Consider the following 17171-nt stretch of genomic DNA (forward strand, 5'->3'; position numbering starts at 1 on the left):
TCTTTTATGATTTGATTTAAAATTTAAATTTAAAGAAAATAAATCTTCACTTTTTAAAATTTTAGAATTTCCATTTTTAATTAAAATATTTTTCATTGTTAAAGGTAAAATTAAATTTTTTAATTCATTTAAATTTAAATTTAAATTTTCTAAAATTTCAAAACATTTAATTTCCAAATTAGTATTAAATAATAATAAAATTAAACATTGATATTCATTTACATGTAAATCATATTCACTTCCAAATCTGGCAATTAATTGACATGTACCAAGTGAATGTATCCATTTTAATATTCTATTTTGAGTAATTGAATTATAAAAATTTAAAAATAAATTTAAACAATTATTAAATTCATTTGGTAATTTTAATTTTAAATTTAATTGAATATAAATGGAAGGCCAAATTCCATTTGTTAAAATTTGTGGATTAAATTCTATTTTATTATTATCATTAGTTATATTATTATTTCCATTTATATTATTAATTAAATAATTTTTAAATTTAAATTTTAATTCATTTGAATTATTTAAATCTTTAATCATTCCTTCTAATTTAAAAGTAAATGAATTTCCCATTTTTAATTTTAATTTATAAATTAATTGTTTTTCCAATTCAATTTCTTGATTTTTAATTAATTTTTTACATAAAAATCTTTTAAAAAATTCTAAAAATAAATCTTTATCATTTAAATAGGAAAATAATAATAAAATATTTTCAATATTTAAATTAAATTCAAAATATTTAACTAGAATTTCAGGAAAATCTAAATTTTCATTTACTAAATTTGTAAATGACTGAAATAAAAATTGTTGAAAATAAAAATTATCTTTAAATTCAAATTTAATTAAATTACTAAATTTAGTATTTAATTTTAATAAATTTGTAATATATTCATTTGAATCATTTTTAATTAATTCTTTTCCTTCTTTAATTATTACTTGTTTCATTGAATTTGCTAATTTTGGTAATTCATTTACAATTTCAAATAATTTAAATAAGATTTTTAATTCTTTAATATTAAAATTATTAAATATTTCAATTGATTCTAATAATAAAATTTCTAAATTATTTAAAATTAATTCTTGATTTAAATTTTTAAATAATTTTTTAATGGTTGAATTTGGAAAGAAAAAGGAATTTTTATCTTCAAAAATTAAAATATTTTCAATTTCTTTAAATAAATAATTATTTTCTAATTTCCATTTTTGATTTAATTGTTTAAAATATAAATTTGATAAATTTAAAAATTCATTTTCAAAATCCAAGTAAATTGAATTTTCCTTATATAGATTTAATTCATTTGATAATTCAATTAAATATAAAATTCCATTTTTTAATAAATTTTCATTAATAATTTCAAAATTTCTTTTTTTTTCATATTTTTCCAAAATTAATTTAGAAAAATTATTTTTAATTTCCAAATAAATAATTTTAAAATAATTTTCAATTGCAATTTGTTTTAAATTTGATTTTTGAAATTGTTCTATAAAAGATCTTTCAATGTAATTAAATAATTTTGTAAAATATTTAATAATAATTAAATAATCTTTCCATTTTTGTATACATTGATTTAAAAATAAATCTCCATTTAAATTTTTTAATTGATTTAAATTATTATTTAAAAATTTTATAATAATTTTTTCATATTTAATATAAATTAATTCTTTTGAAATTTCTAAATTTAAACATAAATTATAAATGGATGAATAAATAATTAAATAGTCTTGACTTGATGAATTTAAATTTTCTAAAAATTGTAAAATTCCTTTTTTAATTATTTTCCATTGTTTTTTAAATAATTCATATTCATCATTGTTATTATTATCACTACTAGATGAATTATTTGAAATACTATTGAAAAGTTTAATTTTCTTTTCTTGATGAATAAATTCATTACTTGTTGATTCAAAAGTTGATGATTGTAATAAATTAGAGTTGACTTGATGATGATCGGAATGTGATGGTGATGATAAGGAACATGATGACAATGTATTATTGATAGTATCCTCATCATCATCTAAACAAGAAGATAATTGACAAGATTTTCGTTTTTTAGGAACATTTCTTCTGAAATTCATTTTTTATGTATTGGAAATTATTTACAATTCATCTCTTTCAATGACATTTAAATATCACCAAATGATGATGATGATGATAAACAAGGATGAGATTTAATTTGTTTGTAACTTATTTTTCAATTGTTCAATTTCTGATTGTAATTGTAAAACTTCTTCTTCATGAGTTTGTTGCATCACTTCACGTAAATGTTTATCTGCTTGTTTTTGTAAATTTAATTGATTTTCAAAATCAGATTTCATCATTTCCTTTTCTTTTGCTAATGAAAGAATCTTATTTCTAAATACATTTTTAGTAGTTTCTAAAATTGTTATTTGTTGTTTCAATGAATCAATTGTTAATCTAGTATCACTATTAATACTCAATGTATTATACATTAATTGATAATATGTTTTATCATTAGTTAATTCTATAATTTCATTTTCTAATATTTTAATCTTTTCCAAATATGGTTGAATAATTGCTTCTTCTTCAACTATTTCATATTGAATAATTGTATTTTGTGTACTAGTTGTTTCGAGTACTGGTTGTATTATAGTGTTAGTAATAGTAGTAGATGTTGTATTAATTGTTTGATCTAAAAGTATTGTTGGTGAATTAATAGGTGATGATGAATTAACTCGATTAACTTTAAAAGTTTGATCTTCAAAGATGGCAAATTTCTTCTTCTTTGATGGACTTTTATATTGACCGGATGGTGGTGGTGATATAGTAGTGGATTGTAATTTTCTCTTCAGATCAAGTTTGTTCGAAGGCTTTAAAGAAAATTCCTTCTTCATAGGCTTTGAATTTTGTTGTTGTTGTGACTTGAGTCCTGTTGGCGTGATATTTTCCTTATCAATGATGGTGGTTTTCTTATTGGCGAGTTGAAGACTAGTGCCTCTCATTGTGGCCATTAGAGGATTAGTTGGTTGGAGGGCTTGTTGTTGAGACATTTTTTTATCTGTGATATTAAATTGATTATTTTTTGAAATTATTTAACGTTAGATTTTGGCGGCAAGTTTAACCGCTTAAAATAACTACAAAAAAAATGAGTGCAAACGTTCCAAGAGAAATTCTCAAGTGGATGCAATCATTGGACTTGTCGTATTCGATAAAGAATATGAGAAGAGATTTTTCAAATGGTTTTCTTATAGCAGAAATTATTTCTCGATATTTTTCTCAAGAGGTTGAAATGCACAGCTTTGATATCGGTGTTGGAGTTAAGGCTAAAATGGATAATTGGCAATTATTAGAAAAATTCTTTAGAAAACATGGACTAAATATTTCAAGAAAAGTTATTGATGATTTAATTGCATGTAGACCAAATTCTCTGAATGTTGTTTTGGAAGAAGTTTATACATTTCTCACAGAAAAGAGGTAAGTTTTCAGTAATAAGAATTTCTTGATCCGAATTTAAAACCAGTGTCAAGAAGGCTAAACCAATCAGACTTCCTACAGTTAATGTACCTAATTTTGCTAAACCAACAGTCTCTAAAACTAATAAGGATGATGGAAGAGCAGCTGTTTCAAGTTTTGTCATGTCAAAGAGAAATCAAATTTCATCAGCTAAAGGAAATTCATCTAACAATAATACTAATAATGAAATACCTTCATTGGAAATTACATTTAGAGATAGTAAATCATCAAGTACTCAACGTTCTAAATCATCAAATCAACAACAACAAATGGCCGCCACTGCATTATTAGCAAATATTTTCATTGATATGAATGATATTATTGAGGCAGCATCATGTAATGAATCGGATATCATTTCAGAGTATAGATTGGACAGAGGAAATTTAATTGCATCATTTTTGGAGAAGATTAATTCAATTCCTGTTGAACATTCTGAAGGAATTCTTAATAGTATAAAGGAAAGGATTCCTCTCTATTCTGAAATGATGTCAGCTCAACCAAAAGATTTTTGGAAGTTTATGAACATTTTCATTCCAGCTGTAAGAAATTCATCTGCAACTGTGTTTCAAATATTGTGCTCTATTTTAATAACATTGGGTATTGAAATGGTATCGAGAGATCCTGAATCAACTTGGGAAGCTGTTGAAGATTTTGCATTGGATAAATTTGTTGAAACAATTTCAACTCAAGCAAGTAAGAGAGAAGAAATTGTTCAAATTGTTTACAGTTTTACAACATCAGATTTCCACACCCATAAGAGAGTGATTTCAAAGTTAGTTGAAAAATGCTCTAAATACGAGTCACATTTAATAATTCATATCCTAGCTCTTTTGGTAAGACATGAGTCATCTCTTTTAACAATATATGATTCAGGAAATGGACCAATTTTCAATGATGATCAAGTTGACTTTTTCGAAGTATACATGAATCATGCTATTAGTGGATTGAGTAATCCATCTCCAAAAGTTAGAGCTTCAAGTTTATCCATTGTTCATACATTATTATCATATGACGATATTACATTTGATAATAAGAATGAAACAAAATCTAAGAGAGATAATAGTGAAAGTGAAGTCAACTTTTCCAATCAACCTTTATTATACATTATGGAAAATTTATGGTCCCAAAGTATTGAACCATTGGAAAATGATAATTGGTGGGAAGTAACAGCTCAATTAATTGTTTTAACCTCTAAGTGTTTGACACAAGTCAAAAAATTATACATGGTAGATAATATACAAGAGCATGAAGACATCTTGATAGCGTTCTTAGAAAGACTGTTAGCTAGAGAATTGAGCTCAACATTGAAGAGTATCATTCTCTCATATGTTAGCTCTCATCTTAAAACATATAGTGACAGATTAACATCTGTTTACCTTGACATTCTCTTCTCTATAACAGAAGAAGAAAGAGTTGCACTTTTGGAACAACCTTCAAATCATGTTGAATTATTACAAGTTGGAAATAGTCAATACAAGTTCCCAATCATGAGTATACCATTTGAATGGGACAGTTTAACGGTTGCAAAGGTAGTTTCTGATCAAGTTGTAAATCTAGATCACTTGGAAGTTGAACATTACGATGTATTGAATGCTTGTATATCTATAGCACAATTAGATCAACCTGAAGATGATAAGACATTTAAGGATTCATGTCCATCTGAATGGTTGGAGATTTATGATCGTCTTCAAAATCACTTCTTTGTTGGATTGGTTGATGAAGAATTGTGCGAGATGGCTGCACAGTTGATAGTTAAATTCTTCTCAGTTTTGAAAAAGGAAGTTGTTAAATCAATGGCTGCCCAACTTGTTAACTCTATTGAAATAATCTATGGAGGTAACCAATTTGCACACCAACAAGCCATTTTTTCTCAGTTCTTAATAGACGTCTACTCTTTGGGAAGTCCATTCAGTCAACCATTAATGAAGCTTGCCAGTTCACTCATGGAACAATCGCATCTAACAACAAATCAACATTTAGGAAAGTTTGTATCCTTTGTGAGGAATAACATGATGTAAATTCATTGTAAATAAAAACAATAAAAACCAAACAAGGTTTAGAAAGTAATACAATGGAAAAGCATTTCTTAATAAGTCATCATTAATAATTGCCCAAATAAGGACATTTTAGGTTATCACTCTATTAATTTTCGCATTTTACTTTCAAAACCTAAATTTGATCTTTAAAATCCAAAAATTAAGCAAAGATCCCTTCACCTTACAAGAATGGTAATGCTAGTCCCACACGGTAATATGACCTTAAATTACAGTAGCCAAATTAGTCAACTATTAAAAAATTGAGAAAAGATCGGATGGCCCCACTATTCAAAACTGTTTTAAGGATTGATCAATGCATTCACAAGCCTTTTAGGATGCCCAACTATTTAAACAGTCCAAACACACCACAAGGTTTCCTCAATAGCAACACAGTGTGCACCATTCAACAACTAACAACAACGACTTTAGTAATTGCAGTGGATACCCTAAGGTTTACTGATTCTCTACACTATGGAGGTGATTACTCTTAGAAAAATTAACAACACTCAACACACTACTGTTGTTGAATTTAATACACAGATACGTTGTGTGTATTCTCCACTTTAACAATATCATCATCAAGATTGGCATCATTTACATTGTTTATCTAATAAGAGTATATTGAATACTAAAATCGATTATTACCTATAAAGTATATTAAGGACCAGATTCAACTCAAAAATATATTGTTCTTACTCCCATAAATAATTCTAAGCGTTGAACCTGTCTAAATATAATAGCCATCAACATCATTTAACTGTTTAGCTATTTAACTACAATACATAAATTCTAGTAAAATAGTAAACTCATCCGAATATTTCATCAGAGTTTACTAATCCTCTCAAAGCGAATCCTATCCCACACTTGTCAAGATAGATAACACGAGTGCGTGCTTTGTGAATCATCTAGGAACAATTAAGGCAACGCAACAAACTAATAGCAACATAATTACCTTGTGTGTTCTTGGCGCGCGCAACTTCCTCTGATATCTACAAACAAGGCTTATTCTCTCATTCAAACCCTCAACAAACGCATTGTTGGTTTTCGTTGGAATAATAACATACATTTATATAATTATTGAAAAATGAGTCGAGTCACACCACTATCACCCTCACAGCAGAGTCAAATAACGCCCTCAACAACGACATTATCCTTTAAATCTTCGGATTCTAAGGGTCAACAGATGAATAATTCTGCTAGTACAATTCAAATATTAAATTCAAGACCAATATCAGCATCAGGTACGCAAAGAAGTAATTCACTTTTTGATGAAACTTACATTACTTCAAACTCTGAATTTGAAGCGGAGAGAATTGATAAACAAATGCCAGTCATGATGAGATTAGAATCAGCAGTATTTGAGCCTAAGAAGAATACTTATGATCCAAATCAATTTTCATCAAGTACTTTAAATTTAAATTCTAAAAGTGAAACTAATCTATCAACTATGGCTTTAAATGATCCAACTCCATCTGAAACAGGTAGCATTTATTCATTAGCTTCAAGTCCAAGAAGTTTTTATTTTAGTTTTAGATGTTCTTTATTATGTTCAATGTTTTTTTTAATTATTTCACCAATTTTATTATTATTAGCAATTTCCATAACCTTTTCTTTATTAACTTCAGTTGAAGTTGAAAAACAAGTTGTTTTATTATCTTTATATAGAGCTGAATTATATGTTTCTGATTTTTTAGATCTAGGAAGGAAATTAACAGTTTTACAAAAACAAATGATTACTGATAATTATTATTCCAAGTTTGAAACTGATGATTATTTCAACACTTTTAATAATTACAAATCAATTTTAAAATCACTTGCTGCAGTTCACAAACATAATAAGGCTTCTTTCTTTTTATTTGATTTTACTTCTCGCAATGCTGATTACATTTATGTAAATACAAAACAAACCGAAACAAGAATTTGGAATTCCAAATTATATGATAATCAACAAGAATATTATTACATGTCAAATATTGAATCTTTACCATATTCCAACATTACTAAATATAACTTGACGAAGGATTTAAAATTTGATGTTATTGGATATATTGAACAAGAATTTTGGAATCCGTTCGCAGAAACATATTTTAAATTATCACAATCGTATGATAAAGCTCTTGTACCAATGTCAGTACAAACACAAGGTGCTGACAGTGTTGAAGAACGAGTTTACATTTGTTATCAGGAGAATGTCTATTCTCAAATTAATGAAACAAAATTCCTAGGCGTTACAAGTGCAAATGTTGTGGTGAGAGAATTGGCTTCCTTTATTAAGAATTATCATGTTTCAGCAAGAGGTTTTGCACTTGTTGTAGAAATGAATTATGATCAAGAATCAAATACATTGAAAAAGAGAATGGTTGCCTATAAAGATTATAATCAATTGGCAAAGAAAGATCCAGAAAGTACAGGTGGTTATAAAATACCAGACGCAGAAGAAATTGAAGATTTGTTTTTAAGATTTGTTATCACACAGATTATACCTAATAATGTTCATGATGTGAATATCAAATCAGAAGAATTGTTTAGATTCATGTATGGAGGTGAATCTTATTTAATGGCTTTTAAGATTGTTTCATCTTCAAAAGATTTAAACATGCAATGGTTGACTATTATTTGTGCTCCTGAAATTGGTATGTTTTTTTATTATCAAAAATTGAATCATATTTGAAATGTATATTGTTGAATTGTGTAATATAGATTTTATTGGTAATTTACTTTTATTAACAGGTCTTAATATTGGTGTTAGTATATTAGCATTCTGTTTTTCAATGGTATTTGTATTCTATTTTGCCTCTTCAATTTCTAAACCATTATTATATTTCTCATCTGAGAGTAAAGCCATTTCAAATCTTAAAGTACATCGTGGAGGAATTATCAAGACTAGAATTCGTGAAATTTTACTTTTATCTGAAGCTTTTGAAAAGATGAAGACAACATTGAGATCATTTATGAGATTTGTTCCTCGTCAATTAATTGTGGAAATGGTAGAAAAGGGAATTGAAATGAAATTAGGTGGTCATATTCATGAAAATATTACAATTTTATTTTCAGATGTTGAAGACTTTACAACATGGAGTGAAAAATTAGAACCACAATTTTTAATTAGACATGTTTCTGAATATTTCCATGTCATGACAGAAGAAATTGTGAATGAAGAAGGTACACTTGATAAATATATAGGTGATGCAGTAATGGCATTCTGGGGAGCTCCTAATTTTATGTATGACACTTCAATGAGAGCTTGTAGAGCTGCTATTAAATGTCAAGAAAGAATGGACAAGTTGAGAAAAATATGGGAGAAACAAAACAAACCTTTATTTAAATGTAGAATTGGATTACATACTGGTTCATGTATTATTGGTAATATTGGTTCTTTATGGAGATTAAATTATACTGCTTTGGGTGATTCTGTTAATTTAGCATCAAGATTGGAAGGTCAAAATAAGTTTTATGGAACTGAAATTTTAATTAGTCAAGATACTTATAAGAATGTTGCTAGTAGTTTTAATTGTAGAAGAATTGATACAGTTGGTGTAAAGGGTAAATCGGTTGGTATTACTATTTATGAATTAATTTCAAGAAAGGAAGAAACTATACCAAATCCTAAAATTGAAACACGTTTGAAATTAACTCCAATTTATGAATCTGCACTTGCTGAATATCAATTAGGAAGATTTACTGAAGCACTTAAATTGTTAATGACAAGATGTCAAGATATTGATTGTAATGACTTGGCTACTCAAACGTTAATTGATAGATGTAAAGAATACATTCAATATCCACCATATAATTGAATGAAAAGTAAAAATATGTTCAATTTCTATGATAATCAATCTCTAGGTCAATACTTGTGAGATTACAATTAATTTCGGGCTTTACCTCGCTAGAAAGTGATCCGAGTTAACACAGTAAAAAATGATTTCCAATTCATCTCCAATTTATTACAGCAAAATAAGCGTTCCACACTATTGAGAAAAAGCCTTGATCAAAAAAAATGTCAACAACAACAACAATTAACAATATGGAAGTTAGCAAAACTGCCCGCACTGTAATGATTGTTTGTATGCTATTGATGGGTATGACACTCATTCATGGCGCAACAACAGCCATTCAACTTAAAAGTTCAGGTGATACTGTGACTGGATCCGTCAGCAAGGGAATTATGAATATGTATTATATTAATGTTGATAGTGTTAGTTCAATGTCTGTCCAATTCACCAACACTTATTCATCATCATCTGTTAATGTTTATATCAAAGCTAATCAACCACCAACTACCTATAATTATGATAGTATTATTACCTATCCAGGTGTTTCAAAGAGTATTATTACATTGAAGAATTCAACTCTCACTCAACCATATTATATTGGTGTTTATGGTCTTGGTAGTTCTACTAATTATTATACTTTACAAGTTAGTGTCATCTCTGGACAAGATATTGCCAATTGGGTTATTGGTGTTATTGTTGCTGGTAAGTTGTTATCTTTACATTGATCTAATATCATACTCCTTTTTCATCTTTTCATACTAATCATCATCATCTATTTAGCTGTTATTATCACCATTTTGTGTGCTGTTGCTGCTGTATTAATTCCAATCTTGATTTGTTGTGGTGTTCTCAGTTGCACAGTTTGTTGTGGAGCCGCAGCAGGTGCAGCAGCTGGATCAGCTGGATCATCAGGAACCTATCAACAAATTCATCACAATCATACCAATCATGTTCATCATTCTATTTCTCAACCAATTGCTCAACAACCAACTACTTATTATTCTGGTCAACAACCACCACAACAACAACAATACTATCCACAACCAACTTCTGCTAATTATCAAAAGGTTTAAATTATTAATTTATTAAAATTGATTATAAATCTAGATTTGTTATTTTCATCTTCTATTATTGTTAACCCTAATTTTCGATTATTTTCTATTGAAAAAGGCTTTTCATATCATTGCCAAATAATTCCATTAATTTATCACTCTTTTCACTTTGTGTGAGTTGAGAAAGAATTTATTCTTCTCCATCATCATCATCCTCATCATCTTCATCTTGTTGACTATTCTTAATGTAGGTATTGAATTTAGGAATGGCAATAAAATAGGCTGAAGAAATAAACAAGGCAGTGAATGCTATCACTCTCCTTCCGAATGAATCATTCCACATCTTTCCAATATTCAATGCTAATTTCTGGAGACGAGTGAGTGGAACTTCATTAGGCTTTGAAGATGTTGGTTTGATAGGATTGAAATTATTCTTCCTTCCTAGAAAAGATACAATCTTATTAGTGGTTGGTGTTGATGAATTAATTGGTTCACTGTTTCCGAGGAGTGTATTATTATTACTAGGTTTCTTTTCCGTCGTCGACATTGATTATGAAGTAGAAAGAAAATTTAAATAATTTAAAGTAATTTGATGATTTTTTAATAAATGAATTGAAATAATATTTGTTGAAGGCTTTTTTAAAAAATTTTGAATATTTAAAAAAATAGCCTTTAAACTTGTGCAAGGAGCCTTTTTGTATTTTATCTCAAAACTTTGATTAAAAGTCTATTTCGGAATTGCATTAAAAATGAAAAGAACATTAGAAGAAGGTTCAGAAGAACAATCTAAAAAACTCAAGATTGCCCAAGATAAGAATCCACTCTCACCATATTGTGATGAAGAAAGTTCTGTTGGTATTAGTAAATATGTTGATGTAATTTTAAACGGAGATTCATTGGATATTTCTTTACCTCCATTCACTGGTATTATGAAACAAAGATTTAGTGATTTTATTGTTCATGAAATTGATAGAAATGGAAAGGTTATTTATTTGACAAGTACAGAAATTCCTGAGAGTATCAAGGATAAAAGATCAAAGGATATTGATTTGGATCCAGAAGCTAAAAAGGAAAATGAAAGAAAAGGAATTGAAGAATTTAAATCAATTATTTCTGATCAAACAATTGTTGCTGGTATTGAAGATTTCTTACAAAAGCATCAAGAAACTGAAGATTCACTTGTTGAAATTGTTAAACAAAGAAAAAAGATTGAAGAAGCTGATGTTCCAACACATTTAATTAAAGAAAATGATAAGAATAATAGATCAAAGATTCACAACATTATCAAGGAACATTTCAGTCATGTTATGGTTTCAGATACTTTAAATAAGGATAATGATCAATATGTTAGATTGAGATATCAATTCCAAAGTTTCACTCTTCAAACTTTATTCTTGAATAATCAAAATAATAGTAAAGCCAAGAAGAGAGAAAAGAGAGATAACAAAAAGAAGGGAGGAAGAAGAGAACAAAATAATCCAGCAACTCAATCATATTTCGATCCAAGACAATTTGCTTGGCCAAAAGAAAGACCAAATTATATTCAATTTGTTTTATATAAGGAAAATAGTGAAACCACTGAAATTATTGGTGAAATGTGTAGAATTTTGAAATTGAAACAAAAGAATTTCCAAATTGCAGGTACAAAAGATAAGAGAGGCATCACAACTCAAAGAGTTACTGGTTATCAAATTAGTGCTGAAAAATTAATGCAAGTTAATCAAAAATGTCACAAAATGGTTAAAGTTGGTAATTTTGAATATGTTGACAGACCATTGAAACTTGGTGATTTGAGTGGTAACAGATTTACACTTGTTTTAAGAGATTTAAAAATTCCAGAAGGAAGTCCATTTTCAAATAGAAATGTTGAAGATATTTTCAGAGAAAGAATTGAACAACTTAACAAGTATGGTTATATCAATTATTTTGGTATGCAAAGATTTGGTATTACTTACAATAGTGTTAAGAGAGAATATCATAGTGATTATCCAACTCATTTATTGGGTCAACATCTTTTGAAATCCAATTGGAAAACTTTAGCTAAAATTATTTTAATTGCTGGTATTCAAAATGTCAGAGATCAACGTGCTAAACAAACAATTATTGATTTTACAGAAGGAAAGATTTCAGCTGAACAATGTTATAATTCACTTCCAAAATTCAAATTTAATACTGAAAAGATCATGTTGAATTCCTATGTGAAAACATCTGAAAATGATCATTTGGCAGCAATTCAAGCATTACCAATGAATTTATTATCCATGTATATTCATGCCTATCAATCACTTGTATATAATCATATGGTTTCATTGAGAATTGAAAAATATGGATTGAAAGTTGTTGTTGGAGATATTGTTGTTTCTAGAAGTGAATTAAAGAGTTGTGAAGATCCAAAATTAACATTTGAAAGTCCAATTACTAGAATTGAAACTGAAGAACAAGCTCAAAAATACAATATTGAAGATGTTGTAATGAGTATTCCAGGTTATGATATTCAATTCCCATCCACTGAATTTGTTAATAAGGAAACTTATTATAAATTCATGTTAGAAAATGGTGGAATTACTGAAGAAGATTATAAGAAACATCTTTCACAATATAGAACATTTGGTGCCTATCGTTTCATGATTGAAAAAGCAAAAGATATTGAATTTGAATTTAAAGATTACAATCCAGAAACAAACAAATTAGTTGAAACTGATTATGATAATAACATTACAAAGAAACCTTTGGAACAAATTCCATGTGAAAATACCAAAAAGGCAGCTATTATTTCCTTCTCTCTCAACTCTTCCAATTATGCAACCATGTTCGTTCGTGAACTAATTCGTCTTCCATCTGTTATTGATTGGAAATGGATTGAAAGTAATGGAAATCCACAACAACAAGAAGAACAACAAGAACAAGAACAAACAAATGAAGATGATGAAGTTAATGATGAAGAACAATCACTTGCTACTGAACAAGATCATGATGAAACCAATCCACAAGAAGATGTTATTGCTGATGCTAATATGTGTGAATAAATTGGTGGTCCACAATAAACCCTTACTTTATTCGATACAGACAAGTGATTCGAATGACGTTAGAAAAAAAAATATCAAACATTAAAACATTTGTTAGAAGAAACAAGTAGAAGAAACAATAAAAAAACCAGAATCCTGAATCCATAATAGCATTTATTAATGGGGAATATTCTATCATCACTAACATTATCATCATATCATCATCAACATGTTGATTCATCACTATCATCAATAACTACAACAACTACAACAACTATCAATACAAATATCATACATCATCACTATCATCAATGGTTGAATTATCGGAGAAGGATGTAATTGCAATTGCAGTTTCATCAAGTGTTGGTGGAGTTTGTTTATTTTCCCTTCTACTCTCTGTCACTGTCTATTCTATTTATTTATATAGGAGAAGAAGGACAAGTCAACAACAACAACAACAACAACAATCTATACCATCAATGACAACACCTCTATTACAAAATAATAGTAATAATTTAAATAATAATAATTCAAATAATTTAAATAATTTAAATAATTCAAATAATTCGAATAATTTAAAAAAACAAGTAAATTTACAAATAATTAAAGAAGGTATTATAAAATCATGTATTCAAGATAAAGAAGGAATACTTGTTAAAAGTTCTATTGCTAAAGATTTACCAAGATTAGTAAAAAAGACAATTTTATATTTTAATGGAAATGAAACATTTTCAAATATGGAACCAACAGTTAAATCATCACCAAGTAAAGGAGCAGAAGGTGATATTAATTTTGTTTGTTGTAAATTCCTTGCAGAGTTATCAAAATGTGTTAATGGTTCACAAAATGGAGTTATGGAGCTATCACAACAAGATGATCAACATTCCTCTTATGGAAGTAATACAAGTAGTTCATCACATTATAGTTTATTAGCAGTTAAAGGAGATTTAGATATTATTGATACGAGTATGAATGATCCAATGATTGATTTTAAAAGAAGATCAACAAGAATGTTAATGAATACTTTGAATAACATTTCGAATAGAACAAATAGTCCAGATTCTTCCTCAATGATTAATGTTCAAAATTTTGAAACATTTTCAATCTTTTTAAAAGAAGTTTTTGGAGAACAATCACCAGTTGTTAACATTCTCAAATTGTGTAGTCAAACTGCTCTATTCGAAGGTTTAAATCAATTGAGACCTGCACTAATGGATGTTGGAATAATGTTTAAGGATTTTAGAGGTAAAAATTGGACAGTTAAGATTTATACAAATAATCATGAACATTATCTTCAACAACAACAAATGATACTTCCAATAGTTGAAGAGTCAAATTCTCCTTCTATAAATGGAGAATTGGAAGATAATTTTGAATTGCCAACTATAATTCATGAAAGAATTGAACAAGTAATTAACATGCAATTACAAAATTTATTTACATTTACTTATCAATTACAAATTGTAATGGATGAACATTTTCAATCAGTTCATCGAGTTCAATACAAGTTATTGTCAATTGATTTTTCCAAATCAAATTTCCAATCAAGCGAAAAAGAAGAATATGAAGAAAAAATCAAATCTGTTTTTCAAAATGTGAAATTTTAAGAGAATTTTTGTAAACTATCAAATAAACTAAACCTAGGTTTTCTAATACTTATTCTAATTACATTCATTACTTAGTGGAAGCCATGTTTTGACGTTTAATTTGATTTGTTGATTGTTGAGAAAAACTGTTGTGCATTCGTGAATACTTAATTTCATTTAAGAAAGTAAGTGCACTAAATTGAGTTTAAAAGATCAGTCATCAAATGCTAATTGCCTACTGATTATTAAAGCAAATAGTATCCATTCTCAAAATATTGATTACAATCTGGATGGCAGTCTGAATGATATGTTTTCTGTTGTAAAAAGATTCAAGAGGAATGTAAGTGGTTGATGCGTGTTGGAATAACTCACTTCTCTGTATCAATGAAAGAGGCTTTTCATTTAGCGATTGTATAGAACTTGTCGATTGAATAAACGTCACATATTCCTCATTATTTTTCTTGACTAGTTCTTCTAGTAGTTGAAAGAAGTATCTTTCGTTGAATTGGGGTAGTGAATTCCTCAACAACATTTTTGGAATGGTGAGCAGTGACTTGGAGACGAGGGTCACAATAATCTTAAACAATTCATCCTCTTTGTCTTGGGCAAGTGTTTGTACAATATTAGATAAATGGCATTCAAATGAACCTCCTCCAATTATTGCTGAAATTTCTCCTCTTCCAATTACATGTTTTACATGTCTAATACAATTAATTATTTGAAATTCAACTTGATTCAAGTTTTCTTGATTCAATGATTTCAATTGTAGTGTGGAAAATACATCATCATGCATACTATTAGGAAAGTCAAAAGTTAAATCACATTGCTGACCATTATTCTTGAAAATAGTTTTCATGTTTGAAAGACCATAATTATAGTCTTTGAGATTTTCAAAGCAAGTTGCTATTCCAGTCATTTTCAAAATATCAACAAGTTTGAATATCAAATCCATACTATTTGATTGATAGAAAAATACTGAAACGCCTCTTTCATTCAAAATTTGAATAAATCTTCTACTCAGTATGTTAAACTGTTTTCCAACAAGTATAATTACATTACAATCTATTTTCATGGCAATATTTTGATCCAAATCACAACTGAGGATACATATTTTTGATTGATTAACCTTTTCCTGTTGCGAAATTCTTATATTCAAATTCTGAAGTGATTGTAATGTCAAAGAATTTTTAAATAATTTACTATCATCTATCTTTCCCAAAGATTTAGAAATATTTAAATTATATTCAGAAATTAAATGTAAATTCTTAAACCCATTTGATGAATATTCAAACCATTCATAAATTAAATTTTTTAAATGATTACTTTGAATTTGAATATTAATCATTGATTTGATAAAAATTGATAATTCCTCACTCGTTCCAATCTTAATTTTTAATAATGAATTATCTGAATTGTTATTAAACATTCTTTCCATAATTTGATGTAAATAATTACAAATGGTATTAATATTTTCATACTTGTTTCCAAATTCTGAACAAATTAAATCCAACAACTCATAACTCAACACTAAACATGAAATTGTTCCATCACAAAATTCACTCGCAACACCACTAAACAATGATATCAAATATTGTACTATTGGATTATTAGTTTTAATAAATTCTAAAATCTGACTTCCACTCCTCGTAATAATTTGACTCTGATGAACATCAGTAATTAATTTAAATTTACCATTCGGACCAAATGATGAGGAAACCTGATTTACCAACTTGAACAATTCATTTCTAATTTGAATGGTGGTATTATTATTTAATGTTTTCTGATGACTCACTGATAGAACCATCACTGAATTCGGAGAAAGAAATCTCAAGCCTTGATTTTGTTGCATTTTTTCCCGCCCAAATTCCAAAGGCTATTATCCAATCCTAACTTTTCCAACAACATTGTTAACAACCATTATTGAAAATCAATCTTTTAAGAGTATGCAATAACTTTGAATTTCAAACCTCAAGTCATTCATTAAATTACCTTCCAAATAAGTTAGTCAATCGACATCTACCTGATGATTTTGACACAATTCACTGAATCATTCACTTGCAACGCCCACAATATCCAACAGCAAGTCGCATAGTTCACGTCCCAGTATCAAAATCCACAAGCGAAGAGTTTGAACAACCAGCAAAAAAATAACGATAAACGCAAAAGGCTTTTTTCATCATTCTTCTATATTGGCCAATAATTCAATTTACGCGTAGTGTTTAGAATAGATGATGTCGGTTCAAT

At 27.8% G+C, this 17171-nt stretch overlaps 8 protein-coding genes across 8 annotated transcripts; 5 read left to right on the plus strand and 3 right to left on the minus strand.

Annotated features, from left to right (window-relative positions):
* Positions 1-2172: 2172 nt before the first annotated feature.
* NAEGRDRAFT_47745 (uncharacterized protein) lies at positions 2173-2964 on the minus strand (the record flags this gene model as incomplete). The annotated part of the gene is made up of 1 exon (XM_002679324.1): positions 2173-2964. The coding sequence occupies one exon, from the start codon at positions 2962-2964 to the stop codon at positions 2173-2175; it is 792 nt and encodes a 263-aa protein (XP_002679370.1).
* A 143-nt stretch (positions 2965-3107) lies between these two features.
* Positions 3108-5493, plus strand: NAEGRDRAFT_65518 (uncharacterized protein; the record flags this gene model as incomplete). Its single annotated transcript, XM_002679201.1, has 2 exons — positions 3108-3436; positions 3483-5493. The coding sequence occupies 2 exons, from the start codon at positions 3108-3110 to the stop codon at positions 5491-5493; spliced, it is 2340 nt and encodes a 779-aa protein (XP_002679247.1).
* Positions 5494-6595: 1102 nt separating this feature from the next.
* Positions 6596-9308, plus strand: NAEGRDRAFT_65519 (uncharacterized protein; the record flags this gene model as incomplete). Its single annotated transcript, XM_002679202.1, has 3 exons — positions 6596-7025; positions 7104-8144; positions 8212-9308. The coding sequence occupies 3 exons, from the start codon at positions 6596-6598 to the stop codon at positions 9306-9308; spliced, it is 2568 nt and encodes an 855-aa protein (XP_002679248.1).
* A 200-nt stretch (positions 9309-9508) lies between these two features.
* On the plus strand, positions 9509-10390 carry NAEGRDRAFT_79092 (uncharacterized protein; the record flags this gene model as incomplete). Its single annotated transcript, XM_002679203.1, has 2 exons — positions 9509-9986; positions 10065-10390. 2 exons carry the CDS (start codon positions 9509-9511, stop codon positions 10355-10357), a joined length of 771 nt encoding a protein of 256 aa, XP_002679249.1. The 3' UTR covers positions 10358-10390.
* Positions 10344-10951, minus strand: NAEGRDRAFT_79093 (uncharacterized protein). The gene has a single exon (XM_002679325.1). It carries the CDS (start codon positions 10881-10883, stop codon positions 10527-10529), a length of 357 nt encoding a protein of 118 aa, XP_002679371.1. The 5' UTR covers positions 10884-10951; the 3' UTR covers positions 10344-10526.
* A 55-nt stretch (positions 10952-11006) lies between these two features.
* NAEGRDRAFT_79094 (tRNA pseudouridine synthase family protein) lies at positions 11007-13391 on the plus strand. The gene has a single exon (XM_002679204.1). The coding sequence runs from the start codon at positions 11086-11088 to the stop codon at positions 13360-13362; it is 2277 nt and encodes a 758-aa protein (XP_002679250.1). The 5' UTR covers positions 11007-11085; the 3' UTR covers positions 13363-13391.
* Positions 13392-13652: 261 nt separating this feature from the next.
* Positions 13653-14948, plus strand: NAEGRDRAFT_65523 (uncharacterized protein; the record flags this gene model as incomplete). Its single annotated transcript, XM_002679205.1, has 1 exon — positions 13653-14948. The coding sequence occupies one exon, from the start codon at positions 13653-13655 to the stop codon at positions 14946-14948; it is 1296 nt and encodes a 431-aa protein (XP_002679251.1).
* A 214-nt stretch (positions 14949-15162) lies between these two features.
* On the minus strand, positions 15163-16776 carry NAEGRDRAFT_65524 (uncharacterized protein; the record flags this gene model as incomplete). Its single annotated transcript, XM_002679326.1, has 1 exon — positions 15163-16776. One exon carries the CDS (start codon positions 16774-16776, stop codon positions 15163-15165), a length of 1614 nt encoding a protein of 537 aa, XP_002679372.1.
* Between the last annotated feature and the right edge of the window lie 395 nt (positions 16777-17171).

The sequence above is a fragment of the Naegleria gruberi genome (assembly GCF_000004985.1).
Source record: "Naegleria gruberi genomic scaffold NAEGRscaffold_14, whole genome shotgun sequence".
In the NCBI taxonomy this organism is placed as follows: Eukaryota; Heterolobosea; class Eutetramitea; order Acrasida; family Naegleriidae; genus Naegleria; species Naegleria gruberi.

Bases quoted from the DNA above. Each gene is read 5' to 3' on its own strand.
- NAEGRDRAFT_79093 (XM_002679325.1), bottom strand. From the start codon at position 10,883: ATGTCGACGACGGAAAAGAAACCTAGTAATAATAATACACTCCTCGGA.
- NAEGRDRAFT_79094 (XM_002679204.1), top strand. From the start codon at position 11,086: ATGAAAAGAACATTAGAAGAAGGTTCAGAAGAACAATCTAAAAAACTC.